Here is a 27,470-nt window from a genome sequence, read left to right as displayed (position 1 = left end):
ATTCCCCCAACATTATTTATTGGGCTCATTTCCCCCTAGAACTTTGGTTAAACACGTGTTCGCTTGTTGTTGCACTAAAAATGATCCAAAAGGATAAAGTAAATAAGATACCTATTAACACAAGTGATTTGTTAAACCTATTTTGTTGCTCCCTATGTATTGCAGACAAAACTTCCAAAGAAATCTTTATCTGATAAAGTACTTTAATTAAACAAAGACCTGAGATAACCAACAATGACCTACTGTATAGCACAGGGAACTCTATTCTGTGATACCTATATGAGAAAAGAATCTGATAAGGAATGAATATATGTGTATGTATAACTGAATCACTTTGCTGTATACCTGAAACTAACACAACATTGTAAATCAACTATAATCCAATAAAATTTAAAAAAAAAGAAAAAAAACAAATACCTGATTGTCACTTAACTGTCATAGCATAGCACTGAGTGGGACTCAAAAATGGCATTCAAGTAACAGATCAGTATTATGCACATTAAAATGGTCTTATTTCATCCAGTCTTCAATTTTATGTATAATTAATTGAAGGTCTAACTTTGAGACATTATTTTCTCACTACCAGCTCTGTGGTCATCAAAATTCCATTATTAGTATTTAGTCAGCATCAACAAAGTTTCACATTGCTGTTGGGCTTTTAATGTGTTACCATGAAAGCAAACTTTTATAGACCTGGATTTTGTTTCTTCTTGTAGGTTGATGAGGTAATGCTGACTCTGAAACAGGCTTTCAGCACGGCCGCTGCCCTGCAGAGTGCCAAGACCCAGATTAAGCTGTGCGAGGCCTGCCCTATGCACTCTTTGCATAAGCTCTGTGAAAGGATTGAAGGTACAGTATAAGTTGGCCTTGGCAAAGACGAGTTTGCTTGGCAAAGACAAGTTTGCTTTGGCATTGGGGAAGTGAGAAAGTCGCTACTGTCATTGAATGCTTCTTTGTTTTGAGGTGAACCGAGAACCCCAAGAATCATTTCTCATGTCTAGTCAAATTTGTGCTGTCAGTCTCTCCTAGGTGCTTGGCTTTTTTTCCTCTTTCTTTTTTCTTTCTTACTTTTTTTCCGAAGGCAGACTCAAGGGAGGAGCTTGCATTTCCCACAGTTCCTAAGACTCTGCTATGTGCAAAGTGGGAACTGACCAAATATTTGTTGAATGAATGAAGAGAGGCAAAACCATCCCAGAATATCGACTGTTTAAGTCTTTTTTTTTTTCCTTTCTCACTCGATGATGTGTTCTTTTTTTCCTAAAGGTTTAGAACAAGAATGAAACTTGCTTGGCTTTTCAGGGTCGTTTGAAAATCACACAGATAATAGACATGATGTCATAAAGCAAGTTTTTTTAAAAAATGTGTTTTGAGGAGGGAGAAGAGCATGAGGAAGAGGTGACTCTGATTCAGTTTCCCTTTCTTCTCCTTGTCTCTTACTAATAAAAATGGTTGAAAACTACTGTGCCAGAGAAGACACACAATTTGATAAACACTTGTTCAGCATCTAGCACGTGCCAGGCAGTGTGCTTGGCACTGGGGATGCAGAGATGGTTGAGATGTGGACCATGCCTTCAGGAAGCTTAGAGTCTAGAGTGGGAGACAGGCTTGTGAGCACGTAAATGCAATCAGTACGATAGGTGTTGGAGTCGATGGGGAGAGTGTGGACTCCAGAACAAAGCAGAGAATGGACGAGCCACTGTCAGTGCAAATGGAGATATCTGTTCAGTAGGCAGGAGAATCATAGGCACATGGGATAAGTGATGATGAACAGCTGTATTTATTGAACATCCACTCAACTGTGTGAACAAGCACTATTTAAATGTAATACTCAAAATTTTAAAATTTATAACTATAATTTTACAGAATGCACCTTATTTTCAAATATACATGGAAACTTTACAAAAATGGAACATTCTTTGGTGTATGGTAAAGAGAATGTTATAAATCTGAGGAGGAAAGGCTGAGTGATTCAGGAAATGGCGTTGGATCAATTTGCTATCCAAAGAGACAAAGATTCCTTCCACTTATCCTACTCAAAATACATTCTAGGTGGAGCAAAGTCCTCAATGCAAACAAACAAAATGCTAAAATCATTCAAAGAAAGTAAAAATATTATTTTGTCCCTAAACAAGAAAGCCTTTATTAAGACACAGAAATGCAGAAACTACCAAAAGAAGACATTGACAGATTTGACTTCATAAAATCTTAGTATTTTTACACAACAACAACTGCTTACTTGGAAGTTAAATGATCAGTAACAAATGCTGTTTGAGTAACAAACAGCAGATTGCTGTTCAGAATTTGTAAAGACTGTTATTATCTATAAGAAAAAGATAAAAGCACCAGTAGAAAATTACACAAATCATATTAAAAAACACTCCTCTGAAAAAAAATTTATAGTTTTAGAGGCCTTTGTAAAGACAGAGAATACAGGGGCTTCCCTGGTGGCTCAATGCTTAAGAATCCGCCTGCCAGTGCAGGGGACACGGGTTCGAACCCTGTTCCCAGAAGATTCTACATGCCGTGGAGCAACTAAGCCCGTGCACCACAACTACTGAGCCTGCGCTCTAGAGCCCACAAGCCACAACTGCTGAGCCCACGTGCCACAACTACTGAAGCCCGCGTGCCTAGAACCCATGCTCCGCAACAAGAGAAGCCACCGCAATGAGTGACCTGCGCACCGCAACGAAGAGTAGCCCACGCTCTCTACAACTAGAGAAAGCCTGCACGCAGCAACGAAGACCCGATGTAGCCAAAAATAAATAAATAAAATAAGTTAATTGAAAAAAGAAAGAAAGAATACACATTATACATCCAGAAATAGTAGGGTCTCTTCCAAGATCATGAAGGGAGTGAAACTTAAGGTTCCCTAGCTTCAAGGTATGCATATATCTGAAGGGAGCAAATGAAGGGTTCATGTGAACTGGAAAAGATTCACACGGGCTTCTTTTCCTAAGGCCTTAGATAACACCTTCTGATATGATTGTTTTACCCTTGCCTTTGACATCGGGCGAAGAGAGCTGTAAGATAGGGCAGTGTTCTGATAGTAAGAATGAAAGGAATAGCAATAATGCAGTTGCTCCCATAAGACTTACTGTGTCTCGGCCCTGTTGTGTTTTCCATATATTAGCCCACTTAATCCATACTGAAATCCCACAAGATGGGTAGTGTTTTGAATCCTCATTTTACTGATGAGGAAACAGGCGCCGAGACACACAGTGGGTAATAACGGCCACATCCTTATCGCTTAGGAGGGGCAGAACCAGGATTTGAACTTGTTCCGTCTGTTTCCAAAGCAACTTGATGTTCTCTCTGAAAGAATATCAGAAAGCCAGGATTTTCAGGACCAAGCTGTCTTGAAGCCTTGGCATCAGTGTTTCCCAAAGAGTTGTTTTCATCTGGGTAAGATAACAGTGTGAATTCTAAACTTGTGTTAGGCTTAAGTACAAAGTATAAAGCTGGAAAAAGGACCACATTCAGATTCGACACAAATTCACGGGAAGAGAAAGTGAGAAAGATATTTAGAGATATTTAGAAGTATCTAGATATTTGTATTTCATATTACTTACTCATGTCATTGACTCACCTGTCAATACCTTTGGCTGCATTAATAAGGAGTTCTTTCTCTACTGAAAAAAAAAAGAAAGGGAAAAGATGCATATGCTCATGTTGAGTCCTAATCATCTATCCCTGTGTCAAGGGAGCCTTGTCATTTAGACCAGGAAGAAAAGCACCAGCCATGTTGGGGGACCAAAGTGAATCCAGGAGACAGTGTCTAAGGGGACCATCTCTCAAGGACCAGTCCTCAGAATGTGAAACTAAGGGGATGTTGAGCACTGTAGAGGTGGATCAATTACCCTCAGTCAGGTTTTCCTGCAATAACGTGCATGAGGGCTAAATAGTATCCTTACCTCTCAGGATCGGTTAAGTCACTCACCAGTGACTCTAAACAGTGGGGAAGAAGAAAGGCAAATCAGATGCAAGGCGGAGTAGGGGGCATGCATAATTTACAAATAAGCTGTTTGCAATTCCTCCCCTGAAATAAAGGACTAAAGAAACTTCCTGGGCCATAGATTTAGTTACCTACTTCAAATAAGGACCCTCTTTACTTCTCCTCTTTTTAATCTTTTATCCTCCTACACATGCTAATAACATGCTGGAATATTAAACAACATAAAACAAAACAAAAACAATCATGTGTATCAGTTTCTTAATATATTGCCTAAGGAACCTATTAAGGAGGCTTTGCCAGCAAATAATAAATTGTGGTAGTGAGTGGCATCACACCGTCAAAATGAATTTTAGTGTTTCTGTACGTGGTCACAGAGATTTTCACAGCGTTTTATTGTACATTGCACAAAGAAAGGTAGAGCTGAGAAGTTTTCAGAAGTTTTTCTTCTTTCTGCACAGTGGTTTAAAATAGACCCAGTGGTGGCACTCTACACGTTCTAACCATCATGAAATGAATTCTCGTTCTTTTAAAACAATGCATATTTTGAGGTGAATCTCTCCTAGGGATTTTAAAGTACAGTCTACCTATAACAGTCATTAAATACTATACGTGGCTAGATATCCTCTTTCTAATCAAAGTACGGTAACAGTAGTATAAGTGGTCCCTAACTATGTAAAGGAGATCTGTTCCTTAAAAATGGATGGTCCGGTGAATCCTTGTAAATATGAATTACATTTCCCTTTTTAAAAAATTTATAAAAACAAAAATGTTTTCATGGAAAAAATTTTTGCCCAAGGACTTAATATAAATTATATGCAGAAGTACACTAGATATATAAATAATATGGTATAAAGAGGTAAACAATTTATTGGGAAAATAGTAACACTAAAAAATGTCACTAAAAACTAATAAGGGCTTCCCTGGTGGAGTAGTGGTTGGGAGTCCGCCTGCTGATGCAGGGGACACGAGTTCGTGCCCCGGTCCGGGAGGATCCCGCGTGCCGCGGAGCGGCTGGGCCCGTGAGCCATGGCCGCTGAGCCTGCGCGTCCGGAGGCTGTGCTCCGCAACGGGAGAGGCCACAGCAGTGAGAGGCCTGTGTACCGCAAAAACAAACAAACAAAAACTAATGATGCCTTGGTTTTATTACCAAGACCTGTATGAGGGGGAGAGCTTCCTGTGTAAGCTCTAGCTCTACTTTTTAATATTAGTAGCTATTCTTTCTTTTTTAAATGTCAAGTTTTAAGCTTAGAGATTTTGGCCAAGGCTAGTATTCACCTATGAGTTTCTAGGGTGGCTAAGTTTGTTAGTATATTCAATGGTATCTGGTTATGCTGTTGATTTGGTATCATGTATACATTTTTTGTTATTAAGTGTGACTTCAAGATTACTGACGAGGGCAATTGATTTTGGTGAGGAGGTTTTCCATTTTGTTTTAATCATTTTATTGTAGTGTTCCAAGGTCTGTCATAGGCAGGAACACATCTCCTTGAAAAGATTTAACTTCAGAGCCTGCTGGTGAAGGGACAAGCTGCAGTGCATTTTATATATATATATATATATATATATATATATATATATATATATATATATACACACACACATACATATATATAAATATATATATATATACACATACATACACATTTTGATCTCTGTGGCTAGAATCTGTTTAACACCAATCCCCATCATTTCCCTTAGGTCTCTATCCGCCAAGAGCCAAGCTGGTAATACAGAGGCATCTCTCGTCCCTCACAGATAATGAGCAAGCTGACATCTTTGAACGCGTTCAGGTAACATTATTGATAGTCCTCACAAGTAAAGTATAAGGAATGAGAATTGGACCCTGTTTCTGTGAGTTCCTTTTTCCATTTCTCTATCTGACGTTAAAGATAGATATACTACTGCACTGTTGGATAGTTACTACAATGCCACTGTTACTTTTGTTTCTAAGAGCAGCTAAATGCTTCGCTTTACTTACGTTTGTCTGCCAGACAGACAAAACGAAATGAGGGTAAAGTAAAACAGTGAAAGCTGTGTTACCATAATGTGCTCTCCGTCTGTCTGTTCAACAGAAGATGAAGGCAGTCAATGACCAGGAGGAAAACGAACTTGTGATTTTACATCTGAGGCAGCTGTGCGAAGCCAAGCAGAGGACACACGTGCACATTGGGGAAGGCCCATCGGTGAGATGTTTTCTAGTTGACCTATTTTTGGTTTTTTCATATATTCAGTCAAAATATCACAGAAGATGTAAAAGGAGTTTCTTTCCTTTGTCTTCTCATCTTTAGGGCTAAGCCCTAATAGTCTTTTTTCCCCCCAGCATTTTAGAAGTTTTATAGGAAACTGTAGCAAACATTGGCACATTGAGATAAAATAGTAATGATTTTAAAATGTAAAAAAAATTGTGAGTTTTGGTAGAAAACCAGTAATAATAAATGCTCATGATTTAGAATGAACATACATTTTTAGTAATATTAATCCATTATTTTATTTCAAATTCACATGAACATCTTATTTCATTAAAAACTTACATAGCCTTGAGTGGTAAAGAGCAAACATGCAAAGAAGCAGTAATGTCATGGAAACGGCTACCCTGGCTGCAAACAAAGGGATGATATTTTTGTGCACGTGGTTTAGAATGTGTTCCCAGCTGCATGTAGGTAAAGCAAGACCACTGGCAGCAACATCTAAAGAAATCATGACATATTTACCTCTTGATAACACTAATTCAGGTTATGTCTTAATGTCACTCTATTCAGAACAAACCACATATCGTGTGATAAGTGATTCCTTAATTATTTATTGTACAAGCACTTCTAGAGGACCTTCTATGAATCAATCTATGTGATAATGGTGACAAAAGAGACGTGAATAATGACGTAGCCTACAGAGAAGAGCCCAAATAATCCAAAAGGGAATGCAAACATAAATAGATACATATAAGAGAGGCAACAAGATGGCTTTTTAAAATTCCTGTTAGTTTTATTTTATTTTATTTTTTTATATATTTATTGGAGTATAATTGCTTTACAATGTTGTGTTAGTTTCTGCTGTACAACAAAGTGAATCATATATGTATACGTATATCCCCATATCCCCTCCCTCTTGAGCCTCCCTCCCACCCTCCCCATCCCACCCCTCTAGGTCTTCACAAAGCATCCAGCTGATCTCCCTGTGCTATGCAGCAGCTTCCCATTAGCCATCCTTTGTACATTTGGTAGTGTATATATGTCAGTGCTACTCTCTCACTTCGTCCCAGCTTCCCCTTCCCCGCCACATCCTCAAGTCCATTCTCTACGTCTGCATCTTTATTCCTGCCCTGCCACTAGGTTCATCAGTACTGTTTTTTTTTTTTTAATAAAAAGCTATATGTGCATTAGCTTACTATTTGTTTTTCTCTTTCTGACCTACTTCACTCTGTATGACAGACTCTAGGTCCATCCACCTCACTACAAATAACTCAATTTCATTCATTTTTGTGGCTGAGTAATATTCCACTGTTTATATGTGCCACATCTTCTTTATCCATTCATCTGTCGATGGACACTTAGGTTGCTTCCATGTCCTGGCTATTGTAAATTGTGCGGCAATGAACATTGTAGTACATGTGTAACAATATGGCTTTTTAAAAGAATGTTCAGTGAACACAGAAGTAGCTACATGTTTGCTTTGGAGCTGGAATGAAGAGTAAGGATAGAGGAAAGAATGAAAGAATTCAAGAGGAAGAGATTTTTGTGGGGGGTGGAGCTGGAGTTTTAGGGGAGATAAAGCTTTCTAATCAGAACAGTTGAAGAATTGTGTGGGTTTTTTTTTTAACATCTTTATTGGAGTAAAATTGCTTTACAATGGTGTGTTAGTTTCTGCTTTATAACAAAGTAAATCAGCTATACATATACATATACACATATCCCCATATCTCTTCCCTCTTGGGTCTCCCTTCCACCCTCCCTATCCCACCCCTCTAGGTGGTCACAAAGCACCAAGTTGACCTCCCTGTGCTATATGGCTGCTTCCCACTAGCTATCGATTTTACATTTGGTAGTGTATATATGTCCATGCCACTCTCTCCCTTCGCCCCAGCTTACCCTTCCCACTCCCCATGTCCTCAAGTCCATTCTCTACATCTGCATCTTTATTCCTGTCCTGTCCCAGGCTCTTCAGAACCATTTTTTTTTAGAGTCCATATATATGTGTTAGCGTATGGTATTTGTTTTTCTCTTTCTGACTTACTTCACTCCGTATGACAGACTCTAGGTCCATCCACCTTGCTACAAATAACTCAATTTCATTTCTTTTTATGGCTAATATTCCATTGTATATGTGTGCCACATCTTCTTTATCCATTCATCTGTCGATGGACACTTAGGTTGCTTCCATGTCCTGGCTATTGTAAATAGAGCGGCAATGAACATTGTGGTACATGACTCTTTTTGAATTATGGTTTTCTCAGGGTATATGCCCAGTAGTGGGATTGCTGGGTCGTATGGTAGTTCTATTTTTAGTTTTTTAAGGAATCTCCATACTGTTCTCCATAGTGGATGTATCAATTTACATTCCCAAGGAATTGTGTTTTAAGAAAGGAACATTAAGTGCAAAGTTAAGTGGTAACTTTGTAACCATGAGTGAACATACTGCTTGGAGGCCCTTCAAGGACATACTGTTTTTTTTAGAGTTTGCATGGGAATTATGGGGAAATAAGGCTGGAAGGCTAGGCAGCAGTGGGATGATGAATAGCCTTAAGTGCTAGATCAGACTTTGTCACTAAACGACTTCAGGTAAGAGCGTGAGAGGATCAGATGTGTGGCTGGTTGGGTAAGGAGGTTGACAGTGTTAGGACTGAAGCCACATTCTCAAATTAGGAGACCTTGGTAATAGAATACGTGAGAAGTGATTCGTTTATCAAGTGCATACTCTGTACTAGGCAACAGAGATGAATAATGACAGCTCTAACTGTAAGAAGAAACCAACATGCAATCAGATGAATTAAAATATGGAATATGGTGTGATTGGCATAGAGATACAAGTATGTACCAGACAAGAGATAACACTGGGACATAAATAGATTGAATGATTCCGTCTTGAAAAATGTATTTTGTCTCAGGGAGAGGGTAAACTGGAGCCCTGGAGATGTGAGGGAGGGACTGAGTCAAGAGCAATTTGGGAGGCATGATCCTTAGGACTTAGTGACTGATTGGATAGATATGTTTAGGAAGAGAGAGGGGCTTGCTGGGAGACACTTCAAGGTTTCAGATTTGGAGGAACTAGATGTAATAGCTAGGAAATACAGAAAGAAGGCAAGAGCGGGGCGAAAGATGGAAATAAGAAATAAGAATTCAATTTTGGAAGTGTGAGATTTAATTAGAATAATGGATTTGGTGCTCATAGAATTTGAGCTGACATTATAAATGTGGAAGACTATGAACTTCGTCACAGATTTGAAGTCGAAGGAGGGTGTTCTGAGGAGCACCCACATTTCAGGCAATGAGTGAATTAAAATGGAGCCAGTGATAAATACTGAAAGGGAATAATGAGGTAGAAAGATTTATTATGGTGAATGACCAAGGTAGGAGAAGAGTTCAAGCAAGAAGATCAACAATGTCCAATGACATAGGAAGGTCAAGAAACATAAGGAATCTGTCATACAGAGTGAAGTAAGTCAGAAAGAGAAAGACAAATACCGTACACTAACACATATGTATGGAATTTAAGAAAAAAAAATGTCATGAAGAACCTAGGGGTAAGACAGGAATAAAGACACAGACCTACTAGAGAATGGACTTGAGGATATGGGGAACGGGAAGGGTAAGCTGTGACAAAGTGAGAGAGAGGCATGGACATATATACACTACTAAATGTAAGGTAGATAGCTAGTGGGAAGCAGCCGCATAGCAGAGGGAGATCAGCTCGGTGCTTTGTGACCTCCTGGAGGGGTGGGATAGGGAGGGTGGGAGGGAGGGAGACGAAAGAGGGAAGAGATATGGGAACATATGTATATGTATAACTGATTCACTTTGTTATAAAGCAGAAACTAACACACCATTGTAAAGCAATTATAATCCAATAAAGATGTAAAAAAAATAAAGTAGATCTTGTTAAAAAAAAAAAAAAAGAAACATAAAGACTAAAATCTGTTCATGGCTTTGATTAAATCAGTCGTTGGTGGTGATAGTCATGTTGACCAGAAGGCCGAAGGCAGTATGTGAGGAGTGATATGCATTTTCTATATGACGAAGGGCGGTCAAGACCACAGAGGAGATTTTAACAAATTGTGTATGTTTTCCTGTCAGTATACTTAAGTTCCTCCCTGCCTCTCTCTCTTTCCCTCCCTTGCTCCCTCTTTTCCTTTCTTCCTTCCATTTATTCACCTGGTATTCACTGAGTAGCTGCTATGTCAGGCATTGTGCTAAGTGCCAACACGATTTCCCTGTTTTCGTTGTGTCATTCATCTCAAAGCCTTAGAATGATGAGTCAACCCAGTCCTTATACACAGCCCGAGCCCAGTCCAGCTCACATCTCTATCTATTGTTTTCTTTCCTTTTTGATCGTGATCATGTTTCTTATATCAGTAACTCCTTAGATGGCCACGTGGAGCCAGCTCCAGTATGGACCTCTATTGCCTCCTGCGTAGACTGTCCTGAAGCCTTCAATCTGATCTTCCAGTCTCTGATTTCCCAGTCCTTTAGGTGATTTTTGAACAGTCCTTTCACATAAATCTTCCCAAAACATTACTTTCACAGTGATGCCCCTCTGCTTGTAAATTGTGATCAGTGATTCTTCCTAATTACCCAGCACTTAAGACCATTCAAGGTTTTATCTCCAGCTTCACTTTCCCACTTTCCACTACTTCCCTCTGTTTTAGTCAAACACCTGTACTGACACCCTGTCCCGTGAGCATCCCAGCCTTTATGATTTTGCCAGCAACATCCCCAGTGTTGGGAAAGTCTTCACCTCCTTTTTTCTGCCTGTCTGAATCCCATGTATCCTTTTCTTCCTGACCATTGAGACCCATAACCCATGGTTCCATATTTGATTCTTATGCGTTGCTTTGTGTCAATGCTACGAGTGAACGTATTTCCTCCCCAAGCAAAGGATGAGTTTTCTCTCTTGGAAGCTTCCTGGCACTAAGAACCATGCAATATACATAGTAGCTTTTTATCTCTATATAAGATAAAATATTTGGAGAACCTCATATAGTGGACACATTGTAGATTCTCGTACAGTTCAGTACTATCAGTGAATACTTGTCGATTGAAAAGATAAATGACCCACTCACAAATGAAAATGGAATTATAACAAAGGCATTAGCAGAATCCAGCTTTACTAGAAGATGCTTTGTTCTTTGAAACCAATTTTTTGTGTTTTCCTCGGTAATTTGGATATAAAGTATGTAACTTGGAAAGGGATGGTTATAGCTGTTAATCAAAATAACAGCAGTAAAAATGGGCATCTCAAGTTTAGTTTTTATTAAATGCAGCAGGAATATATTAGCAGAAAGGAAAGACATAAAGGAAAGATCTTATTTCTGTCTTTTTTTATTGCTTACAATATTAAAAATTAATCTCTTTTGCTTACAATCTGTGTACTCACGATGTGGAACCTAAATTATTACTTCTTAATAGAGCTACAGAAGAATTCACATGCTTTTTAGTGGCTTAGCCATAAGCCTGTCTTTAAAGCTTCATTTAACCTTGAGTATTTCCAACCTAAAATGTATGTTTTTCTTTCCATAGACTATTTCAAATAGTACAATCCCAGAAAATGCGACAAGCAGTGGAAGGTTCAAACTTGACATTCTGAAAAATAAAGCTAAGAGATCCTTAACTAGCTCCCTGGAAAATATCTTCTCAAGGGTAAGATTAAACTGAGGCTCTTTAAGGTATTAATTATGTCTGTGTTTTCTAACTGCTTCATTCTCAACTGGCTCACCGAACATTTCCTTTAAAAAAAATTTAAGATAACTTTAAGTTAGTTAACACTTATTTAAAATAATCTCTCAACAAAAGTCTCATTTTCAGATCTAGATTTATTCTGGTGCCTCTGATATCTGAATTTGAGCAGTTGAGATATATGTATAGGAAAGGGGAAATAATAGAATATTGATGGCCAATCCTTTAAGAACTTTTTATCATTTGCCACATAAAGTTATAAAGAAGCCCTTCTTTCACTTATTTCTAGGAGCTGATAGGGAATGCTGAAAATAGTTAGTATAAGTTAACAGACATGCGTGTATTCCATTCAGTGAATTTATATATTCTGTTTAAAAATAAGCAAAATTATTTCTCTTCCTCTTCATTTTCCCCTTCCTGAGCAATTCACTCCTAACGCTATTAGACGAGACACAGCAATGTAGATGTCTCGGGTCTGTAAGGCAGGGAAGCCACAGTGGCTCAGCACAGGGGAACAGAGCCTGTATGGGTTGCTCTGTATGGGGGTGACCCAGTGCAGCATGTGGACACCAGAGTGCGGTGAGGAGGGTGTCAGCCTACGGGGGCAACCTCGTTTCTGGAAGTGGAGTGAGAGCCGGTGAAGAGGACATCCTGCAGAGGGATGGCTCAGAGCCAGAGTGGAGGGGAGAAAGCATTCAAGGCGCCCAATACAAGGATGGCGCCCATGGGTGGGGAGGCTGGAGCCTGAGTGGCGTGAGGAGAGTGTGAGGTGTCAATTGTGGAGGTGGGTTACACACAGGGAACTGATCAAATATGTAAATGTTTAAGGATAGTGGGATTCTGGGAGAAGGGAATTACAAATATGAAAGGGAAGGAAATTAGAATGAGTTCTGTGTTGTTGGATTCAACTCAGAGGTAGCAGTATGGAATCTTGGTTTTCTATTTTGAGCAATAGAATTACATGTATTATGTTCTATGTAATGTATATGTGTTAATATATGCGTGTGTCAGTAAATGTGTACCTACGGTCCCTGACTTTGTCCACTGATAGGAGCTGAGAACAGCTTTCCTATACATGCCAGATAATAAATTAAGCCTGGTTGGATGACCCAGATTTTAGGTCTGGCACTCAGATTTTTTTCTTATTTTTTATTTTTTTGCGGTACGCAGGCCTCTCACTGTTGCGGCCTCTCCCATTGCGGAGCACAGGCTCTGGGCGCGTAGGCTCAGCGGCCATGGCTTACGGGCCCAGCCGCTCCGCGGCATGTGGGATCTTCCCAGACCGGGGCATGAACCCGTGTCCCCTGCATCGGCAGGCGGACTCTCAACCACTGCGCCACCAGGGAAGCCCTGGCACTCAGATTTTGGTTTCTATATCTCATTCTTTAAGAAGGAACCATGATCCTGGGAGAAATGGCTAGTTCCAGAACTGTAGGGAATGTAGAAGGTAAGTCCAGAGCATCGTGGTGTTCTAGGTAGTAAGGGAATACTCAAAGAAAGGTAACAGGATGTCACAAAGACAAAAAAACCTTGAAGGGCTTCCACTGGTGACATCTGAGACAATGAGTATCAAAATAAATGATAGCAACAGATAGTGACTTGTTGTATAAGATAGGAAACTATAAGTCTATTGTGATAGGAAAAATAAATTAATACATTGGAAATTTGATCATGCTCAGGATATTTACTGGGTAGAATTAATACCTATTAAGTACAAAGGGGAAAACAGTAAGTTTACAGTGGAAACAGCTGGCAGGCACCACCTTAATCAAATGATCAAATTGAACATCTTCAGCAATGGCACAAATTGAAATCCGGTGCCACTGATACAAAGAACACAGTGGCACTTCTGTGGTATTCCTGCCAAAGGGGCAGTACCTGAATCTAATCTTGAGGAAACATCAACAAACCCACATTGAGATACAGTCTACAAAATAACTACCTGTTATCTTCAAAAGTGTTAAAAGCAAGAAAGTCAAGTGCAGTAGTACATTGGGACACAGTGACTTGTGATGTCTGGTGTTCTTATTTTTATTTCTTTGCTAGAACTCAGAATACTTTTATGGGTAATTTCTGTTGATGATTGAGATTCTTGTAATTCTAACAGCCTTGCAGCAAGCATGGTCATTTGACAATGCTATTATTTTATTAGCAGAAAACAGAATTTAGGAAAAGAGCCTCTAGAAGATTTGTCGGAAGTGTTAATGCAACTTTCCATAAACTTTTCCTACCTCCTCATCTTCAAAATTTATAAATCAGTTATGTTCTTTCTTTCTCGCTCATTCCTTCCCTCCCTCCTTTTCTCCTTCTCTCCTATGGTGTTCAGTGAGAATTTTAGTAGAAAGATCGTTTACGTAGGTGGTCAGAGGATCCGATTTCCAGATCTGGCCCTAGCAGGTTTTATATTTATTTACGTTTATTTACAAATTATTTACCTTTTCTAAGCCATTGTTTCCCCACTTGTGAAACGGGCATACTCATACCTGCTTAGGTCATATTACCGTGAGGGTGTAATGTCAGTATATTAGGAAAATATCACACTGTAGGTATGAGCTGGTACATACAGCAGTGGTAAGCTCTGAAACCTCTGTCATTTATAAAAGGACACGAGGGTATTTAGAGTGTGACGCTCTTTATCCCACTGAATACCTTGGCATTCTGCACAGTACGTGCACGGCTGACTTTGAAGTACTGCTTACATAGCTTTGTATGGCTGTAATGACTTTTCAGCAAGGGCACTGCCAACCTGTTTTGGTCAAGGTGGATACTGTAGCTTTTGTGTCCCAAAGTGCTGGTAAGTACCACAAATTATGTGACCTAACAAGGTCTTAGGCCTAACAAGGTCTTACTTGCACCATATGCAGCAGAATGGACTTCTTGAGAAGGTTGGCAGCTACCCATGTTGTATCAAAGGTTACATAGTAAAGGGTTTTTGCGTACTTCTGAAACTTGTCAGTTTATTTTTTTCTCTCTGAGTGACATAGGAGAAAATTGACACTCCACTCATAGTTTGGCTCATAACTGCTGCTATTTTTAAAAGTCAGAATATTTTATTTAACTAACTATAGTTGTTTATGAAACAGGATACATTTTTAAAATGCTTTAAAGCTTAGCTCATTAGCAATTAAAAAGTGGGTCCAAGGCAAAAGGCTTGACACATGCATTACCAAATCATAATATAGTTAAACTGAAAAAGCTATCTGCGCAAAGGTGAAAAGACAGAGTCTTGTATTCTGGTTGTTTGTTGCTTTTTCTTTTTTTTTAAAAAAATTGATTAATTAATTTATTTTGGCTGCGTTGGGTCTTCGTTGCTGTGCGCAGGCTTTCTCCAGTTGCGGTGAGCGGGGGCTACTCTTTGTTACTGTGTGCAGGCTTCTCATTGCAGAGCATGGGCTCTAGGCATGCGGGCTTCAGTAGACATGGCTCGTAGGCTCAGTAGTTGTGACGCATGGGCTTAGTTGCTCTACAGCATGTGGGATCTTCCCAGACCAGGGCTCGAACCCGTGTCGCCTGCATTTGCAGGTGGATTCTTAACCACTGCACCACCAGGGAAGTCCCTGTTGCTTTTTCTTAAATTGAAGCTTTCCAAAAGAGGAACATTTCCTAATATACTTATTAATATATGTTTATAGTTCTAAAAGAGAAATATTCACTAATATAAAGTGTAAGTCATTAGAAAATGGTCATCAAGGGACTTCCCTGGCGGTGCAGTGATCAAGAATCCGCCTGCCAATGCAGGAGACACGGGTTCGAGCCCTGATCCTGGAAGATGCCACATGCTGTGGAGCAACTAATCCTGTGCGCCACAACTACTGAGCCTGCGCTCTAGAGCCCTCGAGCCACAACTGCTGAAACCCGTGCGCCTAGAGCCCATGCTCCGCGACAAGAGAAGCCACCGCAGTGAGAAACCCGCGCACCCCAATGAAGAGTAGCCCCCGCTCACCATAGCTAGAGAAAGCCTCCACACAGCCGCGAAGACCCAACACAGCCAAAAATAAATAAATTTATAAAAAAAAGAAGAGTAAGTCCTCATTTCACTTTCTCTTCAGAGTAATAGCCATTGTCCTCACTTGTTGAAGTGTGTGAATTAATGATTTTGGTAGAGTATAATTTTAAAGTAGGTTTATTTTTCTTTGTGTGTAAGAAAAACTCATGGATAAAACACTCCTATGAGTAATATGTGTCATCTAAGTGTTTTTCTAATGATGGAAGTTGTTTGATATCCATCTGACTGCTTTCTCTATTGTGACCAAATAACCTGTCTGAGATAACCAGGCAGGTTGGCATGTAAGTAAAAGCTAAAAAATAACAGAAAGCAACGTGGCCCATTTTTCTTTTCCACACACGCGAACCCAGTAATTTATCAGCTAAATGTATGGTTTATTGCTGGAAGTATGTCAGGTTATAGTATAGAACTGAAGAACTGAAAGAGCCTTCATCAAGTTCTGGGACATTTGCAAAATAACCCTTAACCAATGTAGGTTAATTGGTTTTATTTGTAATTCTACTTTTCACAAAGCTCTCTCTTCAGGAGGTAGTATGGAGTGAGAGCTCAAGAACTTCACTTTAAAGTTGTACTCCCTGAATTCAAATTGCTCCTCTGTCCTTTAACTGTGTAAACATTGGCAACCTAATCTGTAAGAATTTCAGTCTCCTTATCTGTAAAGTTAAACCAAAAAACTATACCTACTTCATTAGAATTGTTGTGGGAATGCAGGGGGTAATGCATGGTAAAATATTTAACATAGTACATGGCACGTGGTAAGCATTCAGTAGTATAGATGCAGCTATTTGTTTTATGATTGATATAGTTGTTATTTAGGGAGCCACCGGAAATAGAAAACTATAATTGATATACATAGATAAGAATAAATATTGCTTCTATGAAACAAGGTAGGATACCATAAATATAAGAGTCCATGGAGGACAGGAAAGAACTCCTACAACTTTCTGACGGTGGACATAAAAAGAAAAATTCAGTAGAAGGCTAGGAAACTAGTGTTGAAAAAAAACAACTTTGGAAAGTAAAGCAAACAACTTTCCAACAACTTCTGGAAAGTAAAGCAAAATGACAAAGAAAAAGAAAATAAGAGAACGAGGTTAAAAGTTATCTGGAGATCCAAAAGCCAAATGGTAGGCATTCCAGAAAGAAAATGCATGCAGAAATTTTCAAAGAAATCATTTAAAAGTTTTCTTAGAGCTGATGGACATGTTTCAAAATGTAATGGGCTCTGAAGATGCACAATAGAAAGACTGACTTAGATTCTGTTCCAGAGAGAAATAGCAGGGCACACATACAGCTCAGGAATCACAATGACATTCGACTTCTGTACCGAAAGACAGTTGAGCAATGTTTACATATTCTGAAGGCACGTTTCCAGGCAGAATTGTATATTCAGCCTAACTATTAATAAAATATAAGCATAGAACAAAGACACTTACAGACATGTAAATGAAAAAATAATTTACTTCCAAGTCTCCTGTTCTCAGAAAGCACCTGGAGTATATGTTCCACCAAAATGAGGAAGTAAACTAAAAAAGAGGAAGACATGGGCTCAAAGAAGCAGAAATTCCAACATAGAATAGCATCAAAGGAAATTTCTAGGTTGATGGTGAAGGATAATACTGGAAACATCTATTCAGCAAACCTAAATTGCTACCAGTCCAGACTGGGGCAGGAAGACAGAGATCTCCAAAATGGGTACTCAAAGAAAGAAATATGCAATTAATGGATTATGTAATGTTTGACCATATTGAGATTTATTGGTAATAGATTAATGATAAATAAATTAGTAGTAGTAATAAACTGGTGATTACTGAGGTAGTTGTTAACTCTATGAAGAACAAATTGCACAAGATGTGAGTTGTATTAGTAGTAAAATATGTAGCTCAGGTGCAAACAGTATTTACAAGGTTGTAAAAATCTAAGCACAAAACATTGGTTTAACCAACACGTGGTATAACTCTACTGAGAGAAGAGGGGAAGCGAGAAGTGTGTATGGGGATGGGTAATGAAGTGAGAATCCTAAAGTCTCATCTTCCAGAGTAGGAAGTCAATGGATAGTGCCTAAAATGGAAAGATTAAGGAATAGGAATGTAAGTTGAATAACAGAAGCATTGATATAAGTAATTTCAAGTGTTTGCTTTTGGGGAATGGGATTCAGCATGTGAAGGAGCGGGCTGGTGATTGCCACTTAACATCATAAGTTTGGTAGCACAGTTTGACTTTTGAAACTTTGTGTAGGTATTACTTTGATTAAAAATTAAAATGAAACTTAACCCCCCCCCATTAAACCCAAGAAATGTTTGGAGACACACTTTAAAATTGTAAAGTGCTATAAAAATGTTGTGCGTTTTTTCATTGTGGAGAGTCACTGTCACACTGACTTGACGTATTTCTAGTTATTCTTTTTAGAACTTTCCCATGTGTTTTAGAGTTATATAGAACATCTTAGTCTGTATTTTGTCTCTTAAGACCTTCTGTGTGATGTGGTTCCTAACCAGCCTTTCCATCTTCTTTCCTTCAATACTTGGCTTCAGTTTCTTCCTACATGAAGTATAGAGAGAAATAGATGAGATGATCCCTTTGGTTATTTACTTAGATCATCACCAAAGAACTGTGTGAAAAGAAAATTGAGAACCAATTCACCATTATTGAAGCGGACTTTTATCTAATCTTCTAGAGAGACTTTACTGAAGTAGTTTTGCATTATGGAATAATGAATGAAGCTAAATCCATACATTTTAGGATGCAGTTTTCTTTTTTAAACCTGTGTTTATTATAATCCTATAATGTAAATTATGATCTAGGTTGTAGGGAGGTTGTATGTATTAAACCATTTTCTTTTATAACTGTTGTGGTTTTTTGTGCTGTACTTTCCACATGGGTGTTTATCTGTATGTGACACCAAGTTCATGGGACTCTCACTGATGTTATGGGTGAATAATATTTGACTTTGTAACCAAAGTCACTTCAGTAAGCTTGGTCTGAATATCTGGTTATCTAATGGATGATTTAGAAGTAATGGAAGTAGATTGCAGACAGTTCTCTTTGCCATGCTGGAATGGCTGTTAATACTGCCAACAAATTTGATTGAACCCCAAAAGGATCAATGTAATGCTGACATGAAGAGGCAACTGCCTTTTATAGTTTTCAAGTAAAAATTCAAACCCTATGAACGATTGAATTTTATTCTCTTCACTCAGGGAGCTAACAGAATGAGAGGTCGGCTTGGAAGTGTGGACAGCTTTGAACGATCCAACAGTGTTGCTTCAGAGAAGGTATCTAAGCAGAGCTTCCTTTTTGCCTACTATTGCAACGTGGTAAAAACCAACACTAATATGATAATATGCGTGCTTAGTTATTTTGTTATGAACTCTTTATGACTTCTAAAAAGTAACTATTTGAGCCTTTATTATTTTAAAGAAGATTCTGGCAATATAGCATGTTGCTCTTTATTCAACTGAGGATTTCTCTTGCTGGGACAGAACACATCCCTTGCTGTCTGACTCTGCTCTGTCAGGCTTTTTACTGTTTGGAGATAGTATACTTTGGGGACAATATTTGAGCAACTGTTGATCCAGGGCCATAGAAAAAGGAGCCGTATGATTATTGCACTTATACAGTGATCTTTTTATCTTTTTTTCTCTCCTCTTATTACTTCCCCCTCCCCCATATTTAACCCTTTTAACTGCAACATTAGGCTCTTCTTTATCTCATAGACAATTCTCAGTAGGTTTGGTTTCCTGTTTCCTGTAACATGTAACCTGAGGCAAATGCAACCTATTTTTTTTAATGGAAAAATATTAAAATATGTTCACTAAACTTTCTGTTGGTAGAATTGAGGACTTAGTCCAGTTATGAGTCGATTAGCCCTAACCAAAGTTTATCAAGCTAAACATTTCAACAGTGGAGCCTGTTCTGGAAAGTATAAACAGCATACTTGTCTAAATTGAAAGATTTATGATGTCTACCCATGCAATATGAGAGGCATTCTGGCATAGCTCACTTTTCATTCATTTCCTGTTTTTCGTGTCTTTTAAAACATTTTTACCTCAGGGAACACGTAGTTAGATAGAAGCATCCATGGTGAGGGAAGATACTTAACAGGCTTTATTTTATTTTCCTGAAATCTTTGCCGTGAGACTTGGACACTTAAGCGTTGTGATATTGTTTTGACAGTACAGGAAACATGCAACCGATATGTCACGGAAATCAGTAGATACGTAAATACAGACTCCACCCTCTTTCAGTCAGGATTTCTTTTCATCTTTCTGGCAACAGTGAGAACAGTACAGTAGCTGTAGAGCATTTTACCACAAAGGGTTAGGGGAAAGAATACCTCTTCTTATCATCCCTTTCACTTTCTGGCCTACCTTTACGGATGCTGTCTTACAGCTGCTTATCAGAAGAAATGGGTTGTGGCGATAGTGATCAGCCTTCAGCGTGGTTTGAGTAAAAAAAAACAAAAAACAAAAAAAAGCTACAACAGTTTGTCATGACTCAGGAGGAAGAAGAGGCACCCTGTCACGGTTGAGCTCTGCTTCTGAGCAGGTCTGCCATGATCGGTGTAGGAAAGAAAGGCCTGACTTCTTGCGTTTCAGGACTGCTCCCCAGGAGACTCCCCGCCAGGGACCCCACCAGCTTCCCCACTGTCCTCAGCTTGGCAGACGTTCCCTGAAGAGGATTCCGACTCCCCGCAGTTTCGAAGACGGGCCCACACGTTCAGCCACCCACCTTCCAGCACGAAGAGAAAGCTGAATTTACAGGATGGGAAGGCTCACGGGCTTCGCTCCCCTCTTCTGAGGCATAGCTCCAGCGAACAGTGCAGGTGAGTCCAAACCTCTCTCCAGAAGCTGGAACAAAATTCTCCTGTCACTCTCTTCTGACCACCGTGGAGTCAAGAGTTATTGTGACTTCATGCTGTAGCCAACATTTAGTTTTCAGAAAAATAAATGGAATTATAAAAACCTTCGTTACTAAGGGAAACAGGCAAGCTTTAAGGCACCCCGAAAGAGAAGAGTTAAAGCATTTTGGATGGAAATATATTTTTTTTTGCCCAGAAAAATGGAGAAAACAAGATATCAGGCAGTTGTTTTGTCTGAAAAACCTCTGACAACGCATGTTCCTCAGTGTCTCTTTGACGATGGCTTTCATGAAACAGTCAGCAAATTTGCAGATAACATAGCAGAACTTCCTGTAAGCACAGGGGTTAAAAAAATCACCTACATTACCTTTATACATGAGGTAAAAATTGGCTGTGTTTTATTTCATAATAAATTAAAGCCAAATGTGAAAATTGTTAAAAATTTTATCTAGAATAAAGTGATGTTTACAAAGAAGAATACATATACCATAATTGACAGGAGGTATCCATTAGAAACTATCTTGCATGGTATTTAAAAAATATTTAACAAAATCATTTGGCATTTGGTAAGAGATAATAAAGGGGGTAAATTTGGAATTGTAGAATGATTATACTTCTTACCGTGTAGTACAAATCAGAATTTATATCCTAGAACTAATTTTGTTTTTCTTCGTTACCTATGAGTTTGGTTCAGGAAACGGTCTGATAGGGGTTCCAGTCAGAGAGAAAAAAAAAAACAAAAACAGAACTCTAAGTAAAAAGAAGATTAATTTTTATATTAGTTGTTATCAAATTTACCAGCATTTCTTTTAAGGATGCAATTGAATGCTGATTGTTGTTTTTTGAATAATTTGATATTAAAAAATAAAACATTTAGGATATATAAAAATAAAGTAAATTAATAGAACTAATTATCCTCAGATTTTCTTTTATGAAAAAGGATTAAGTATTCATGTATATATGAAAATTTTTAATGATCATTTATATTTACCCAAGACATTAAGTCTCTTTTTCCAGGAAAAATTATTTTCAAGAATTTAAAACATTAATTATTTTAAACTATTAATGATGTCTGTTTTTCCTTATGTTTTCCACATTTCATAAAGTATATGCTCAAAGAATTTCTGTCCATATGAAAAGATGCTATTTATATCATGGTAAAAACTTGCTATGAAAAGAATCTTCTGGGAAAAAAACTTTGTAGATTTGGGGATTCAGATAAAACCATGGCTGCACAATTCCACAGGCTGCAAGAAAAGAACATGGACATTAACGTTTGTTAAGCCAAAGGTATTATGATTACGATGACTTACAACAACCAAACATGTTGTTCTTAAATTTTTAGAAGGGTTTATATCTTTAAAATAATTAAGTCTTTGAACTACTGATAATCAGTTTTTCCTTCTGGAACTTGTTTCCTGTAATTATTTGTGCTTTCCTACTTTTCCCCCTTGAAGTATCTTTTGCGTGTCAAAACAAACACTTTTTGTCCGAAAATTGTTAAGAGCTTTTTAGAGACAAACACATATGCTTAGACACGCTGCATAGATGAGGAATTCAGTTTGTGGACAATGAACTAGGTCACAGTCATCTAATAGAGAACTGCATGCATATAAGTTTTTTCCCATATAAATTCAGCCCTGATTACATTAATAGCGAGAACCTGTGTATATGCTATTTCATAGTGAATGAAGATTGTGCCAAAATGTAAATTAAGACGAATTTGCTGTATTTTCTGTACCCAGCATCTTTTCATCAGTTCGGCGCATGCACAAGGAGAGTAATTCTTCCTCCAGTCTTCCAAGTCTTCACACTTCCTTCTCTGCCCCTTCCGTCACTGCCCCCTCTTTCCTGAAAAGCTTTTACCAGAATTCAGGTAGACTGTCCCCACAGTATGAAAATGAAATCAGGTGAGATCAGTGTCCTTTGTTTGCAAAGCAACATTTTCTGCAGTGATATACTGATATGTTACTAAGAAGTGGCTAATTAACTTTAGAGTGACATGAATGCATCCGTATGTTGTGCTTGTTCTAACCTGTTTCTAATATATTGGTTTCATTTCCAATTAATTTGAAGAAAACTTTTAAAACCAGTGTTTCAGAGCTTTTTGATGACATGATTATCTTACTTTAGGGATTATTTTTTTGGTACTGTTTGTGTGTTTCTTTGCCTTTGGCCCCAGAGTCTAAGCCTTGTTTTGTTTGGGGCAAGACCTGGTGCTAACACATACTAAGCAAACCTCCCCTGATCAGGCCTTTTGTTCTTAGCTTCTCTGGACATATCTTATGGAACCCAAAAGCCACTGATTTAAACAACTATGCTAAAGTAATGGATATGATATATCTTTATTTTTAAGTATATAGAATATTTCCTAGACGTTTCTCTGATTTTTTCAATGACATAGACCTTCTTTTCTGAATCTCAGTGTAAGACACATAATGGGTAGAGGATCATGTCGATAGCAACTCTTTCAGACAACATGAGGGAGCTCTTGAATCTTGTAGATATTTGATTTTGCTTTGTTTTTTGTCCCCAGAATCGAAAACGTGTAGCCTATTCAATCTTATTCCTTGCTCTTATAGCTACACGAAATTAAATATAGTGATTTTTTAAGAATTGCCTTTAAAATTTTTTGAAATTATGAAATCTTACTGATCATGCAAATTCTCAGTGGGATATTCTAGCCTTTGGAATGGGGTGGATTAACTTGGGAATTCTTCTCAAGGGGTTGTTGTTGGCTTAGAAGCTTCTGAGATTCATTCCTTTTTTTTTTTTTTTTTTTTTTGCGGTACATGGGCCTCTCCCTGTTGTGGCCTCTCCCCTTGTGGAGCAACAGGCTCCGGACGCGCAGGCTCAGCGGCAGTGGCTCACGGGCCCAGCTGCTCTGCGGCATGTGGGATCTTCCCGGACCGGGGCACGAACCCGTGTCCCCTGCATCGGCAGGCGGACTCTCAACCACTGCGCCACCAGGGAAGCCCTCATTCCTATTTTTATGTGTAGCTTGAGCCATTCATTTCTATTGCTGTATAGTATTCCATTTAATACACCAGAATTTATCCACTCTCTTGCTGATGGATATTTGGGTTGTTTCTATTGTTCGATAATTGGCAATTTTTGCAGTCAGGGAGAGGAATACATGCTATCAACTAGCCTGTGTGCCACTAAAATCTTCTTGGGTATTCTTTTGACCTCCTTTCTTTTAGACTTAGGGAATCCAAAAAGTTAGCATATAATTAGGTAACCCACAGTAACTAGTTAAATTAGAATAACCCTTGAATTATCCCTGAATATCTTTTGTCCATGTGTGTCCATTTTTTTCATCCCAAGAAAGATGATTAATATTGGATTAATAAAATTTTGAATCTGAACCTTCCTCTGAATTAGTACAAAATTATGTTGAAACATTGAATTGCTAGCGAAGAAAGTTGATGAAGACAATTTTAAAGAGTTTTTCAGCGACAACCTTATGGGAGAAGATTTAAAAGAAGATAGCCGTAAAAATAGCATAATGTATATGGAATATGCAATGAATTTAGAGAACTGAGGATGTACACATATAAAAATGTCAGTTTGCCTCATCTCCATAGTACTACTTATTAAGAATACGGTGCTTTCAATGACACCCATCTGCAATTTCCTGTTGTTATGTTACAGTGAGCATCTGGAGAATCCCTGTTTCCTTCCAGAAATAGAACCATGCCTGAGGTGACAATTAGGAACAGCCATAAGAAGGTCAAAGACTAGCTGTGAATAGGTTATAGAGTACAAAAGCAGTGACTTTTAAAAAAAAGATTATTTATAGTTTTTAATGTATGGTTATATGTTCATCTTCGGTAGTTTCTGCCTAGATGTATGTATCATTCTTGTGCCTAGCATCCCTTAAGCCTTCTGTACCCCATTCTAATAAGAGGATATTGAGGTCAGAGGACAAATATTTAGTTGTTGCTTTTTGTGTGTGTGTGTGGTACGCGGACCTCTCACTGCTGTGGCCTCTCCCATTGCGGAGCACAGGCTCCGGACACGCAGGCTCAGCGGCCATGGCCCACAGGTCCAGCCGCTCCGCGGTATGTGGGATCTTCCCGGACCAGGGCATGAACCCGTGTCCCCTGCATCAGCAGGCGGACTCTCAACCACTGCGCCACCAGGGAAGCCCAAATATTTAGTTTTGTATTGAAAAAAAATTAACTTTGCAGTGATCTTATTTGAAATGCTATATTTAAACATGTGGAGAACTTTTAAATTTATAGGATCATCAAAAATCATCGTATTTTCTGTACTTTGTAGTGTTCTCTTGTCTCTGAGAAGTTCTAAAAATCAGAGATCAATTTTTGGCATGTTTTTGTTTACTTTTTGTATGCTGCTTTGTAATTTGGCAGCATAGAATCAATAAACCAAAAAGACACTTAACATTTTTCATTAAAAAGTACGCTAATCACTAAAAACTATACCGGAAAAAAAAAAAAAAAGTACGCTAATCGTAAGCATCCAGCTCCATGGATTATCACAGAGTGAACATCCCACATCACCCCAACCCAGTCAATACATGGAATGCTACCAGCACACCTTCAGCTCCTCACATTTTCCCAGCCAATCTCTACCCCACATCCTGACCTCAAATACCATAGTTTAGTGTTGCCTGGTTTTGAACTTTCTATAAATGGAATGATACAGCATAAATTCTTTTATATCTGGCTTCCTTCACCTAAATTAATTTATGAGATTCATTCCTATTTTTATGTGCACTTCAGTTCATTCATTTTTATTGCTGGATAGTATTTCATTTACTATATCACAGTGCATTCATTTGCCAGTGGACATGTGGGTTATTTCTAGTCTTTTGGGTTTTAAAGTGTACTCTTCCTGGATATTATTTTACATGCCTATAGTGGTACATACCCATGCATTATTGATGACTATCTACACAGTAGTAAAATTATTGGACAGAATTCACTCTTAATAGATTTATTTCAATTAGTAAGTCACTTAGACATAAATTTACTAGTTAGAATCTTGGAGAGAGTTTTTAAAAAATTGGTATTGTGAAACGATTCCAAATTTACAGGAGAGTTGCAAAAATATTATGGAGAACTGCTAACTCTTTCTCCAGATTCATCAACTTTTAACATTTGCTTTATCAGTCTGTTTACATGTATACATACATACATACATATATATATATATGCATATATTTTTTATTCTAAGCCATTTGTGAGTAGGTTGCAGATATCATGTCCTTTTACTCTGAATACTTTAGTGTGAATTTCCTAAGAATGAGGATATTCAAGAGTGTGGTTTTATGTCAGCAATTTCTGAACTCTACATCTCTCATTATTACTGGTTTCAGAGAAAACATCATATGCACACAATTACCATGATACCTAGAACTATTCAGAATAGAAAGGAGGTCCATAAAACTATGAAATATAATTTTCTTTTCACTTGGGTAACTCATATCTTATTAGATGCATAGAGTGGATCTCTAAATATTCATAGTCAAGTAAGGTATGTAATTTTTTTAATAGATCTTTATTGCAGTATAATTGATTCACAATACTGTGTTAGTTTCTGTTGCACAACAAAGCGAATCAGCCATATGCATACACATGTCCCCATATCCCCTCCCTCTTGAGCCTCCCTCCCACCCTCCCTATCCCACCCCTCTAGGTGGTCACAAAGCACCCAGCCAATCTCCCTGTGCTATGCTGCTGCTTCCCACCAGCCAACTATTTTACATTTGGTAGTGTGTACATGTGGATGCTACTATCACTTTGCCCTAGCTTTGCCCTCCCACCCCATGTCCTCAAGTCCATTCTCTATGTCTACCTCTTTATTCCTGCCCTGCCACTAGATTCATCAGTACCATTTTTTTTTTTTTAGATTCCATATATATGCGTTAGCATATGGTATTTGTTTTTCTCTTTCTGACTTACTTCACTCTGTATGACAGACTCTAGGTCCATCCACCTCACTACAAATAACTCAATTTCATTTCTTTTTATGGCTGAGTAATATTCCATTGTATATACGTGCCACATCTTTATCCATTCAACTGTCGATGGACACTTAGCTTCCATGTCCTGGCTATTGTAAATAGAGCTGCAGTGAGCATTGTGGTACATGTGTCTTTTTGAATTATGGTTTTCTCAGGGTATATGCCCAGTACTGGGATTGCTGGGTCATATGGTAGTTCTATTTTTAGTTTTTTAAGGAACCTCCATACTGTTTTCCATAGTGGCTGTATCAATTTGCATTCCCACCAACAGTGCAGGAGGGTTCCCTTTTCTCCACACCCTTTCCAGCATTTATTGTTTCTGGATTTTTTGATAATGGCCATTCTGACCAGTATGAGGTGATACCTCATTGTAGTTTTGATTTGTATTTCTCTAATAATTAGTGATGTTGAGCATGTTTTCATGTGCCTCTTGGCCATCTGTATGTCTTCCTTGGTGAAATGTCTGCTTAGGTCTTCCACCCATTTTTCAACTGGATTGTTTGTTTTTTAGATATTGCGCTCCATAAGCTGTTTGTATATTTTGGAGATTAATCCTTTGTCTGTTGTTTCGTTTGCAAATATTTTCTCCCATTCTGAGGGTTGTCTTTTTGTCTTGTTGATGGTTTCCTTTGCTGTGCAAAAGCTTTTAAGTTTCATTGGGTCCCATTTGTTTATTTTTGTTTTTATTTCCGTTACTTTAGGAGATGGGTCAGAAAAGATCTTGCTGTGGCTTATATCAAAGGGTGTTTTTCCTCTGTTTTCCTCTAAGAGTT

The 27,470-nt window shown here is 38.3% G+C and overlaps 1 protein-coding gene across 3 annotated transcripts in view; it reads left to right on the top strand.

Annotated features, from left to right (window-relative positions):
• The window catches only part of TBC1D4 (TBC1 domain family member 4), a 221,994-nt gene that overhangs the window by 153,206 nt on the left and 41,318 nt on the right, over positions 1–27,470 (top strand). For 2 of the 3 annotated variants that reach the window (XM_019921164.3, XM_073795300.1), the window contains exons 5-10: positions 717–849; positions 5,651–5,742; positions 6,025–6,135; positions 11,683–11,802; positions 19,045–19,119; positions 20,443–20,669. In XM_019921164.3, coding sequence (XP_019776723.2) covers positions 717–849; positions 5,651–5,742; positions 6,025–6,135; positions 11,683–11,802; positions 19,045–19,119; positions 20,443–20,669 — 758 coding nt within the window. Of the gene's footprint in view, positions 1–716; positions 850–5,650; positions 5,743–6,024; positions 6,136–11,682; positions 11,803–19,044; positions 19,120–20,442; positions 20,670–22,450; positions 22,616–27,470 lie in introns of all 3 variants that reach the window. The other variant, XM_073795301.1, reaches the window with a different exon arrangement.

This window comes from Tursiops truncatus, chromosome 18, assembly GCF_011762595.2.
Source record: "Tursiops truncatus isolate mTurTru1 chromosome 18, mTurTru1.mat.Y, whole genome shotgun sequence".
NCBI lineage: Eukaryota > Metazoa > Chordata > Mammalia > Artiodactyla > Delphinidae > Tursiops > Tursiops truncatus.
This window is presented reverse-complemented; position numbering and strand designations above follow the sequence as displayed.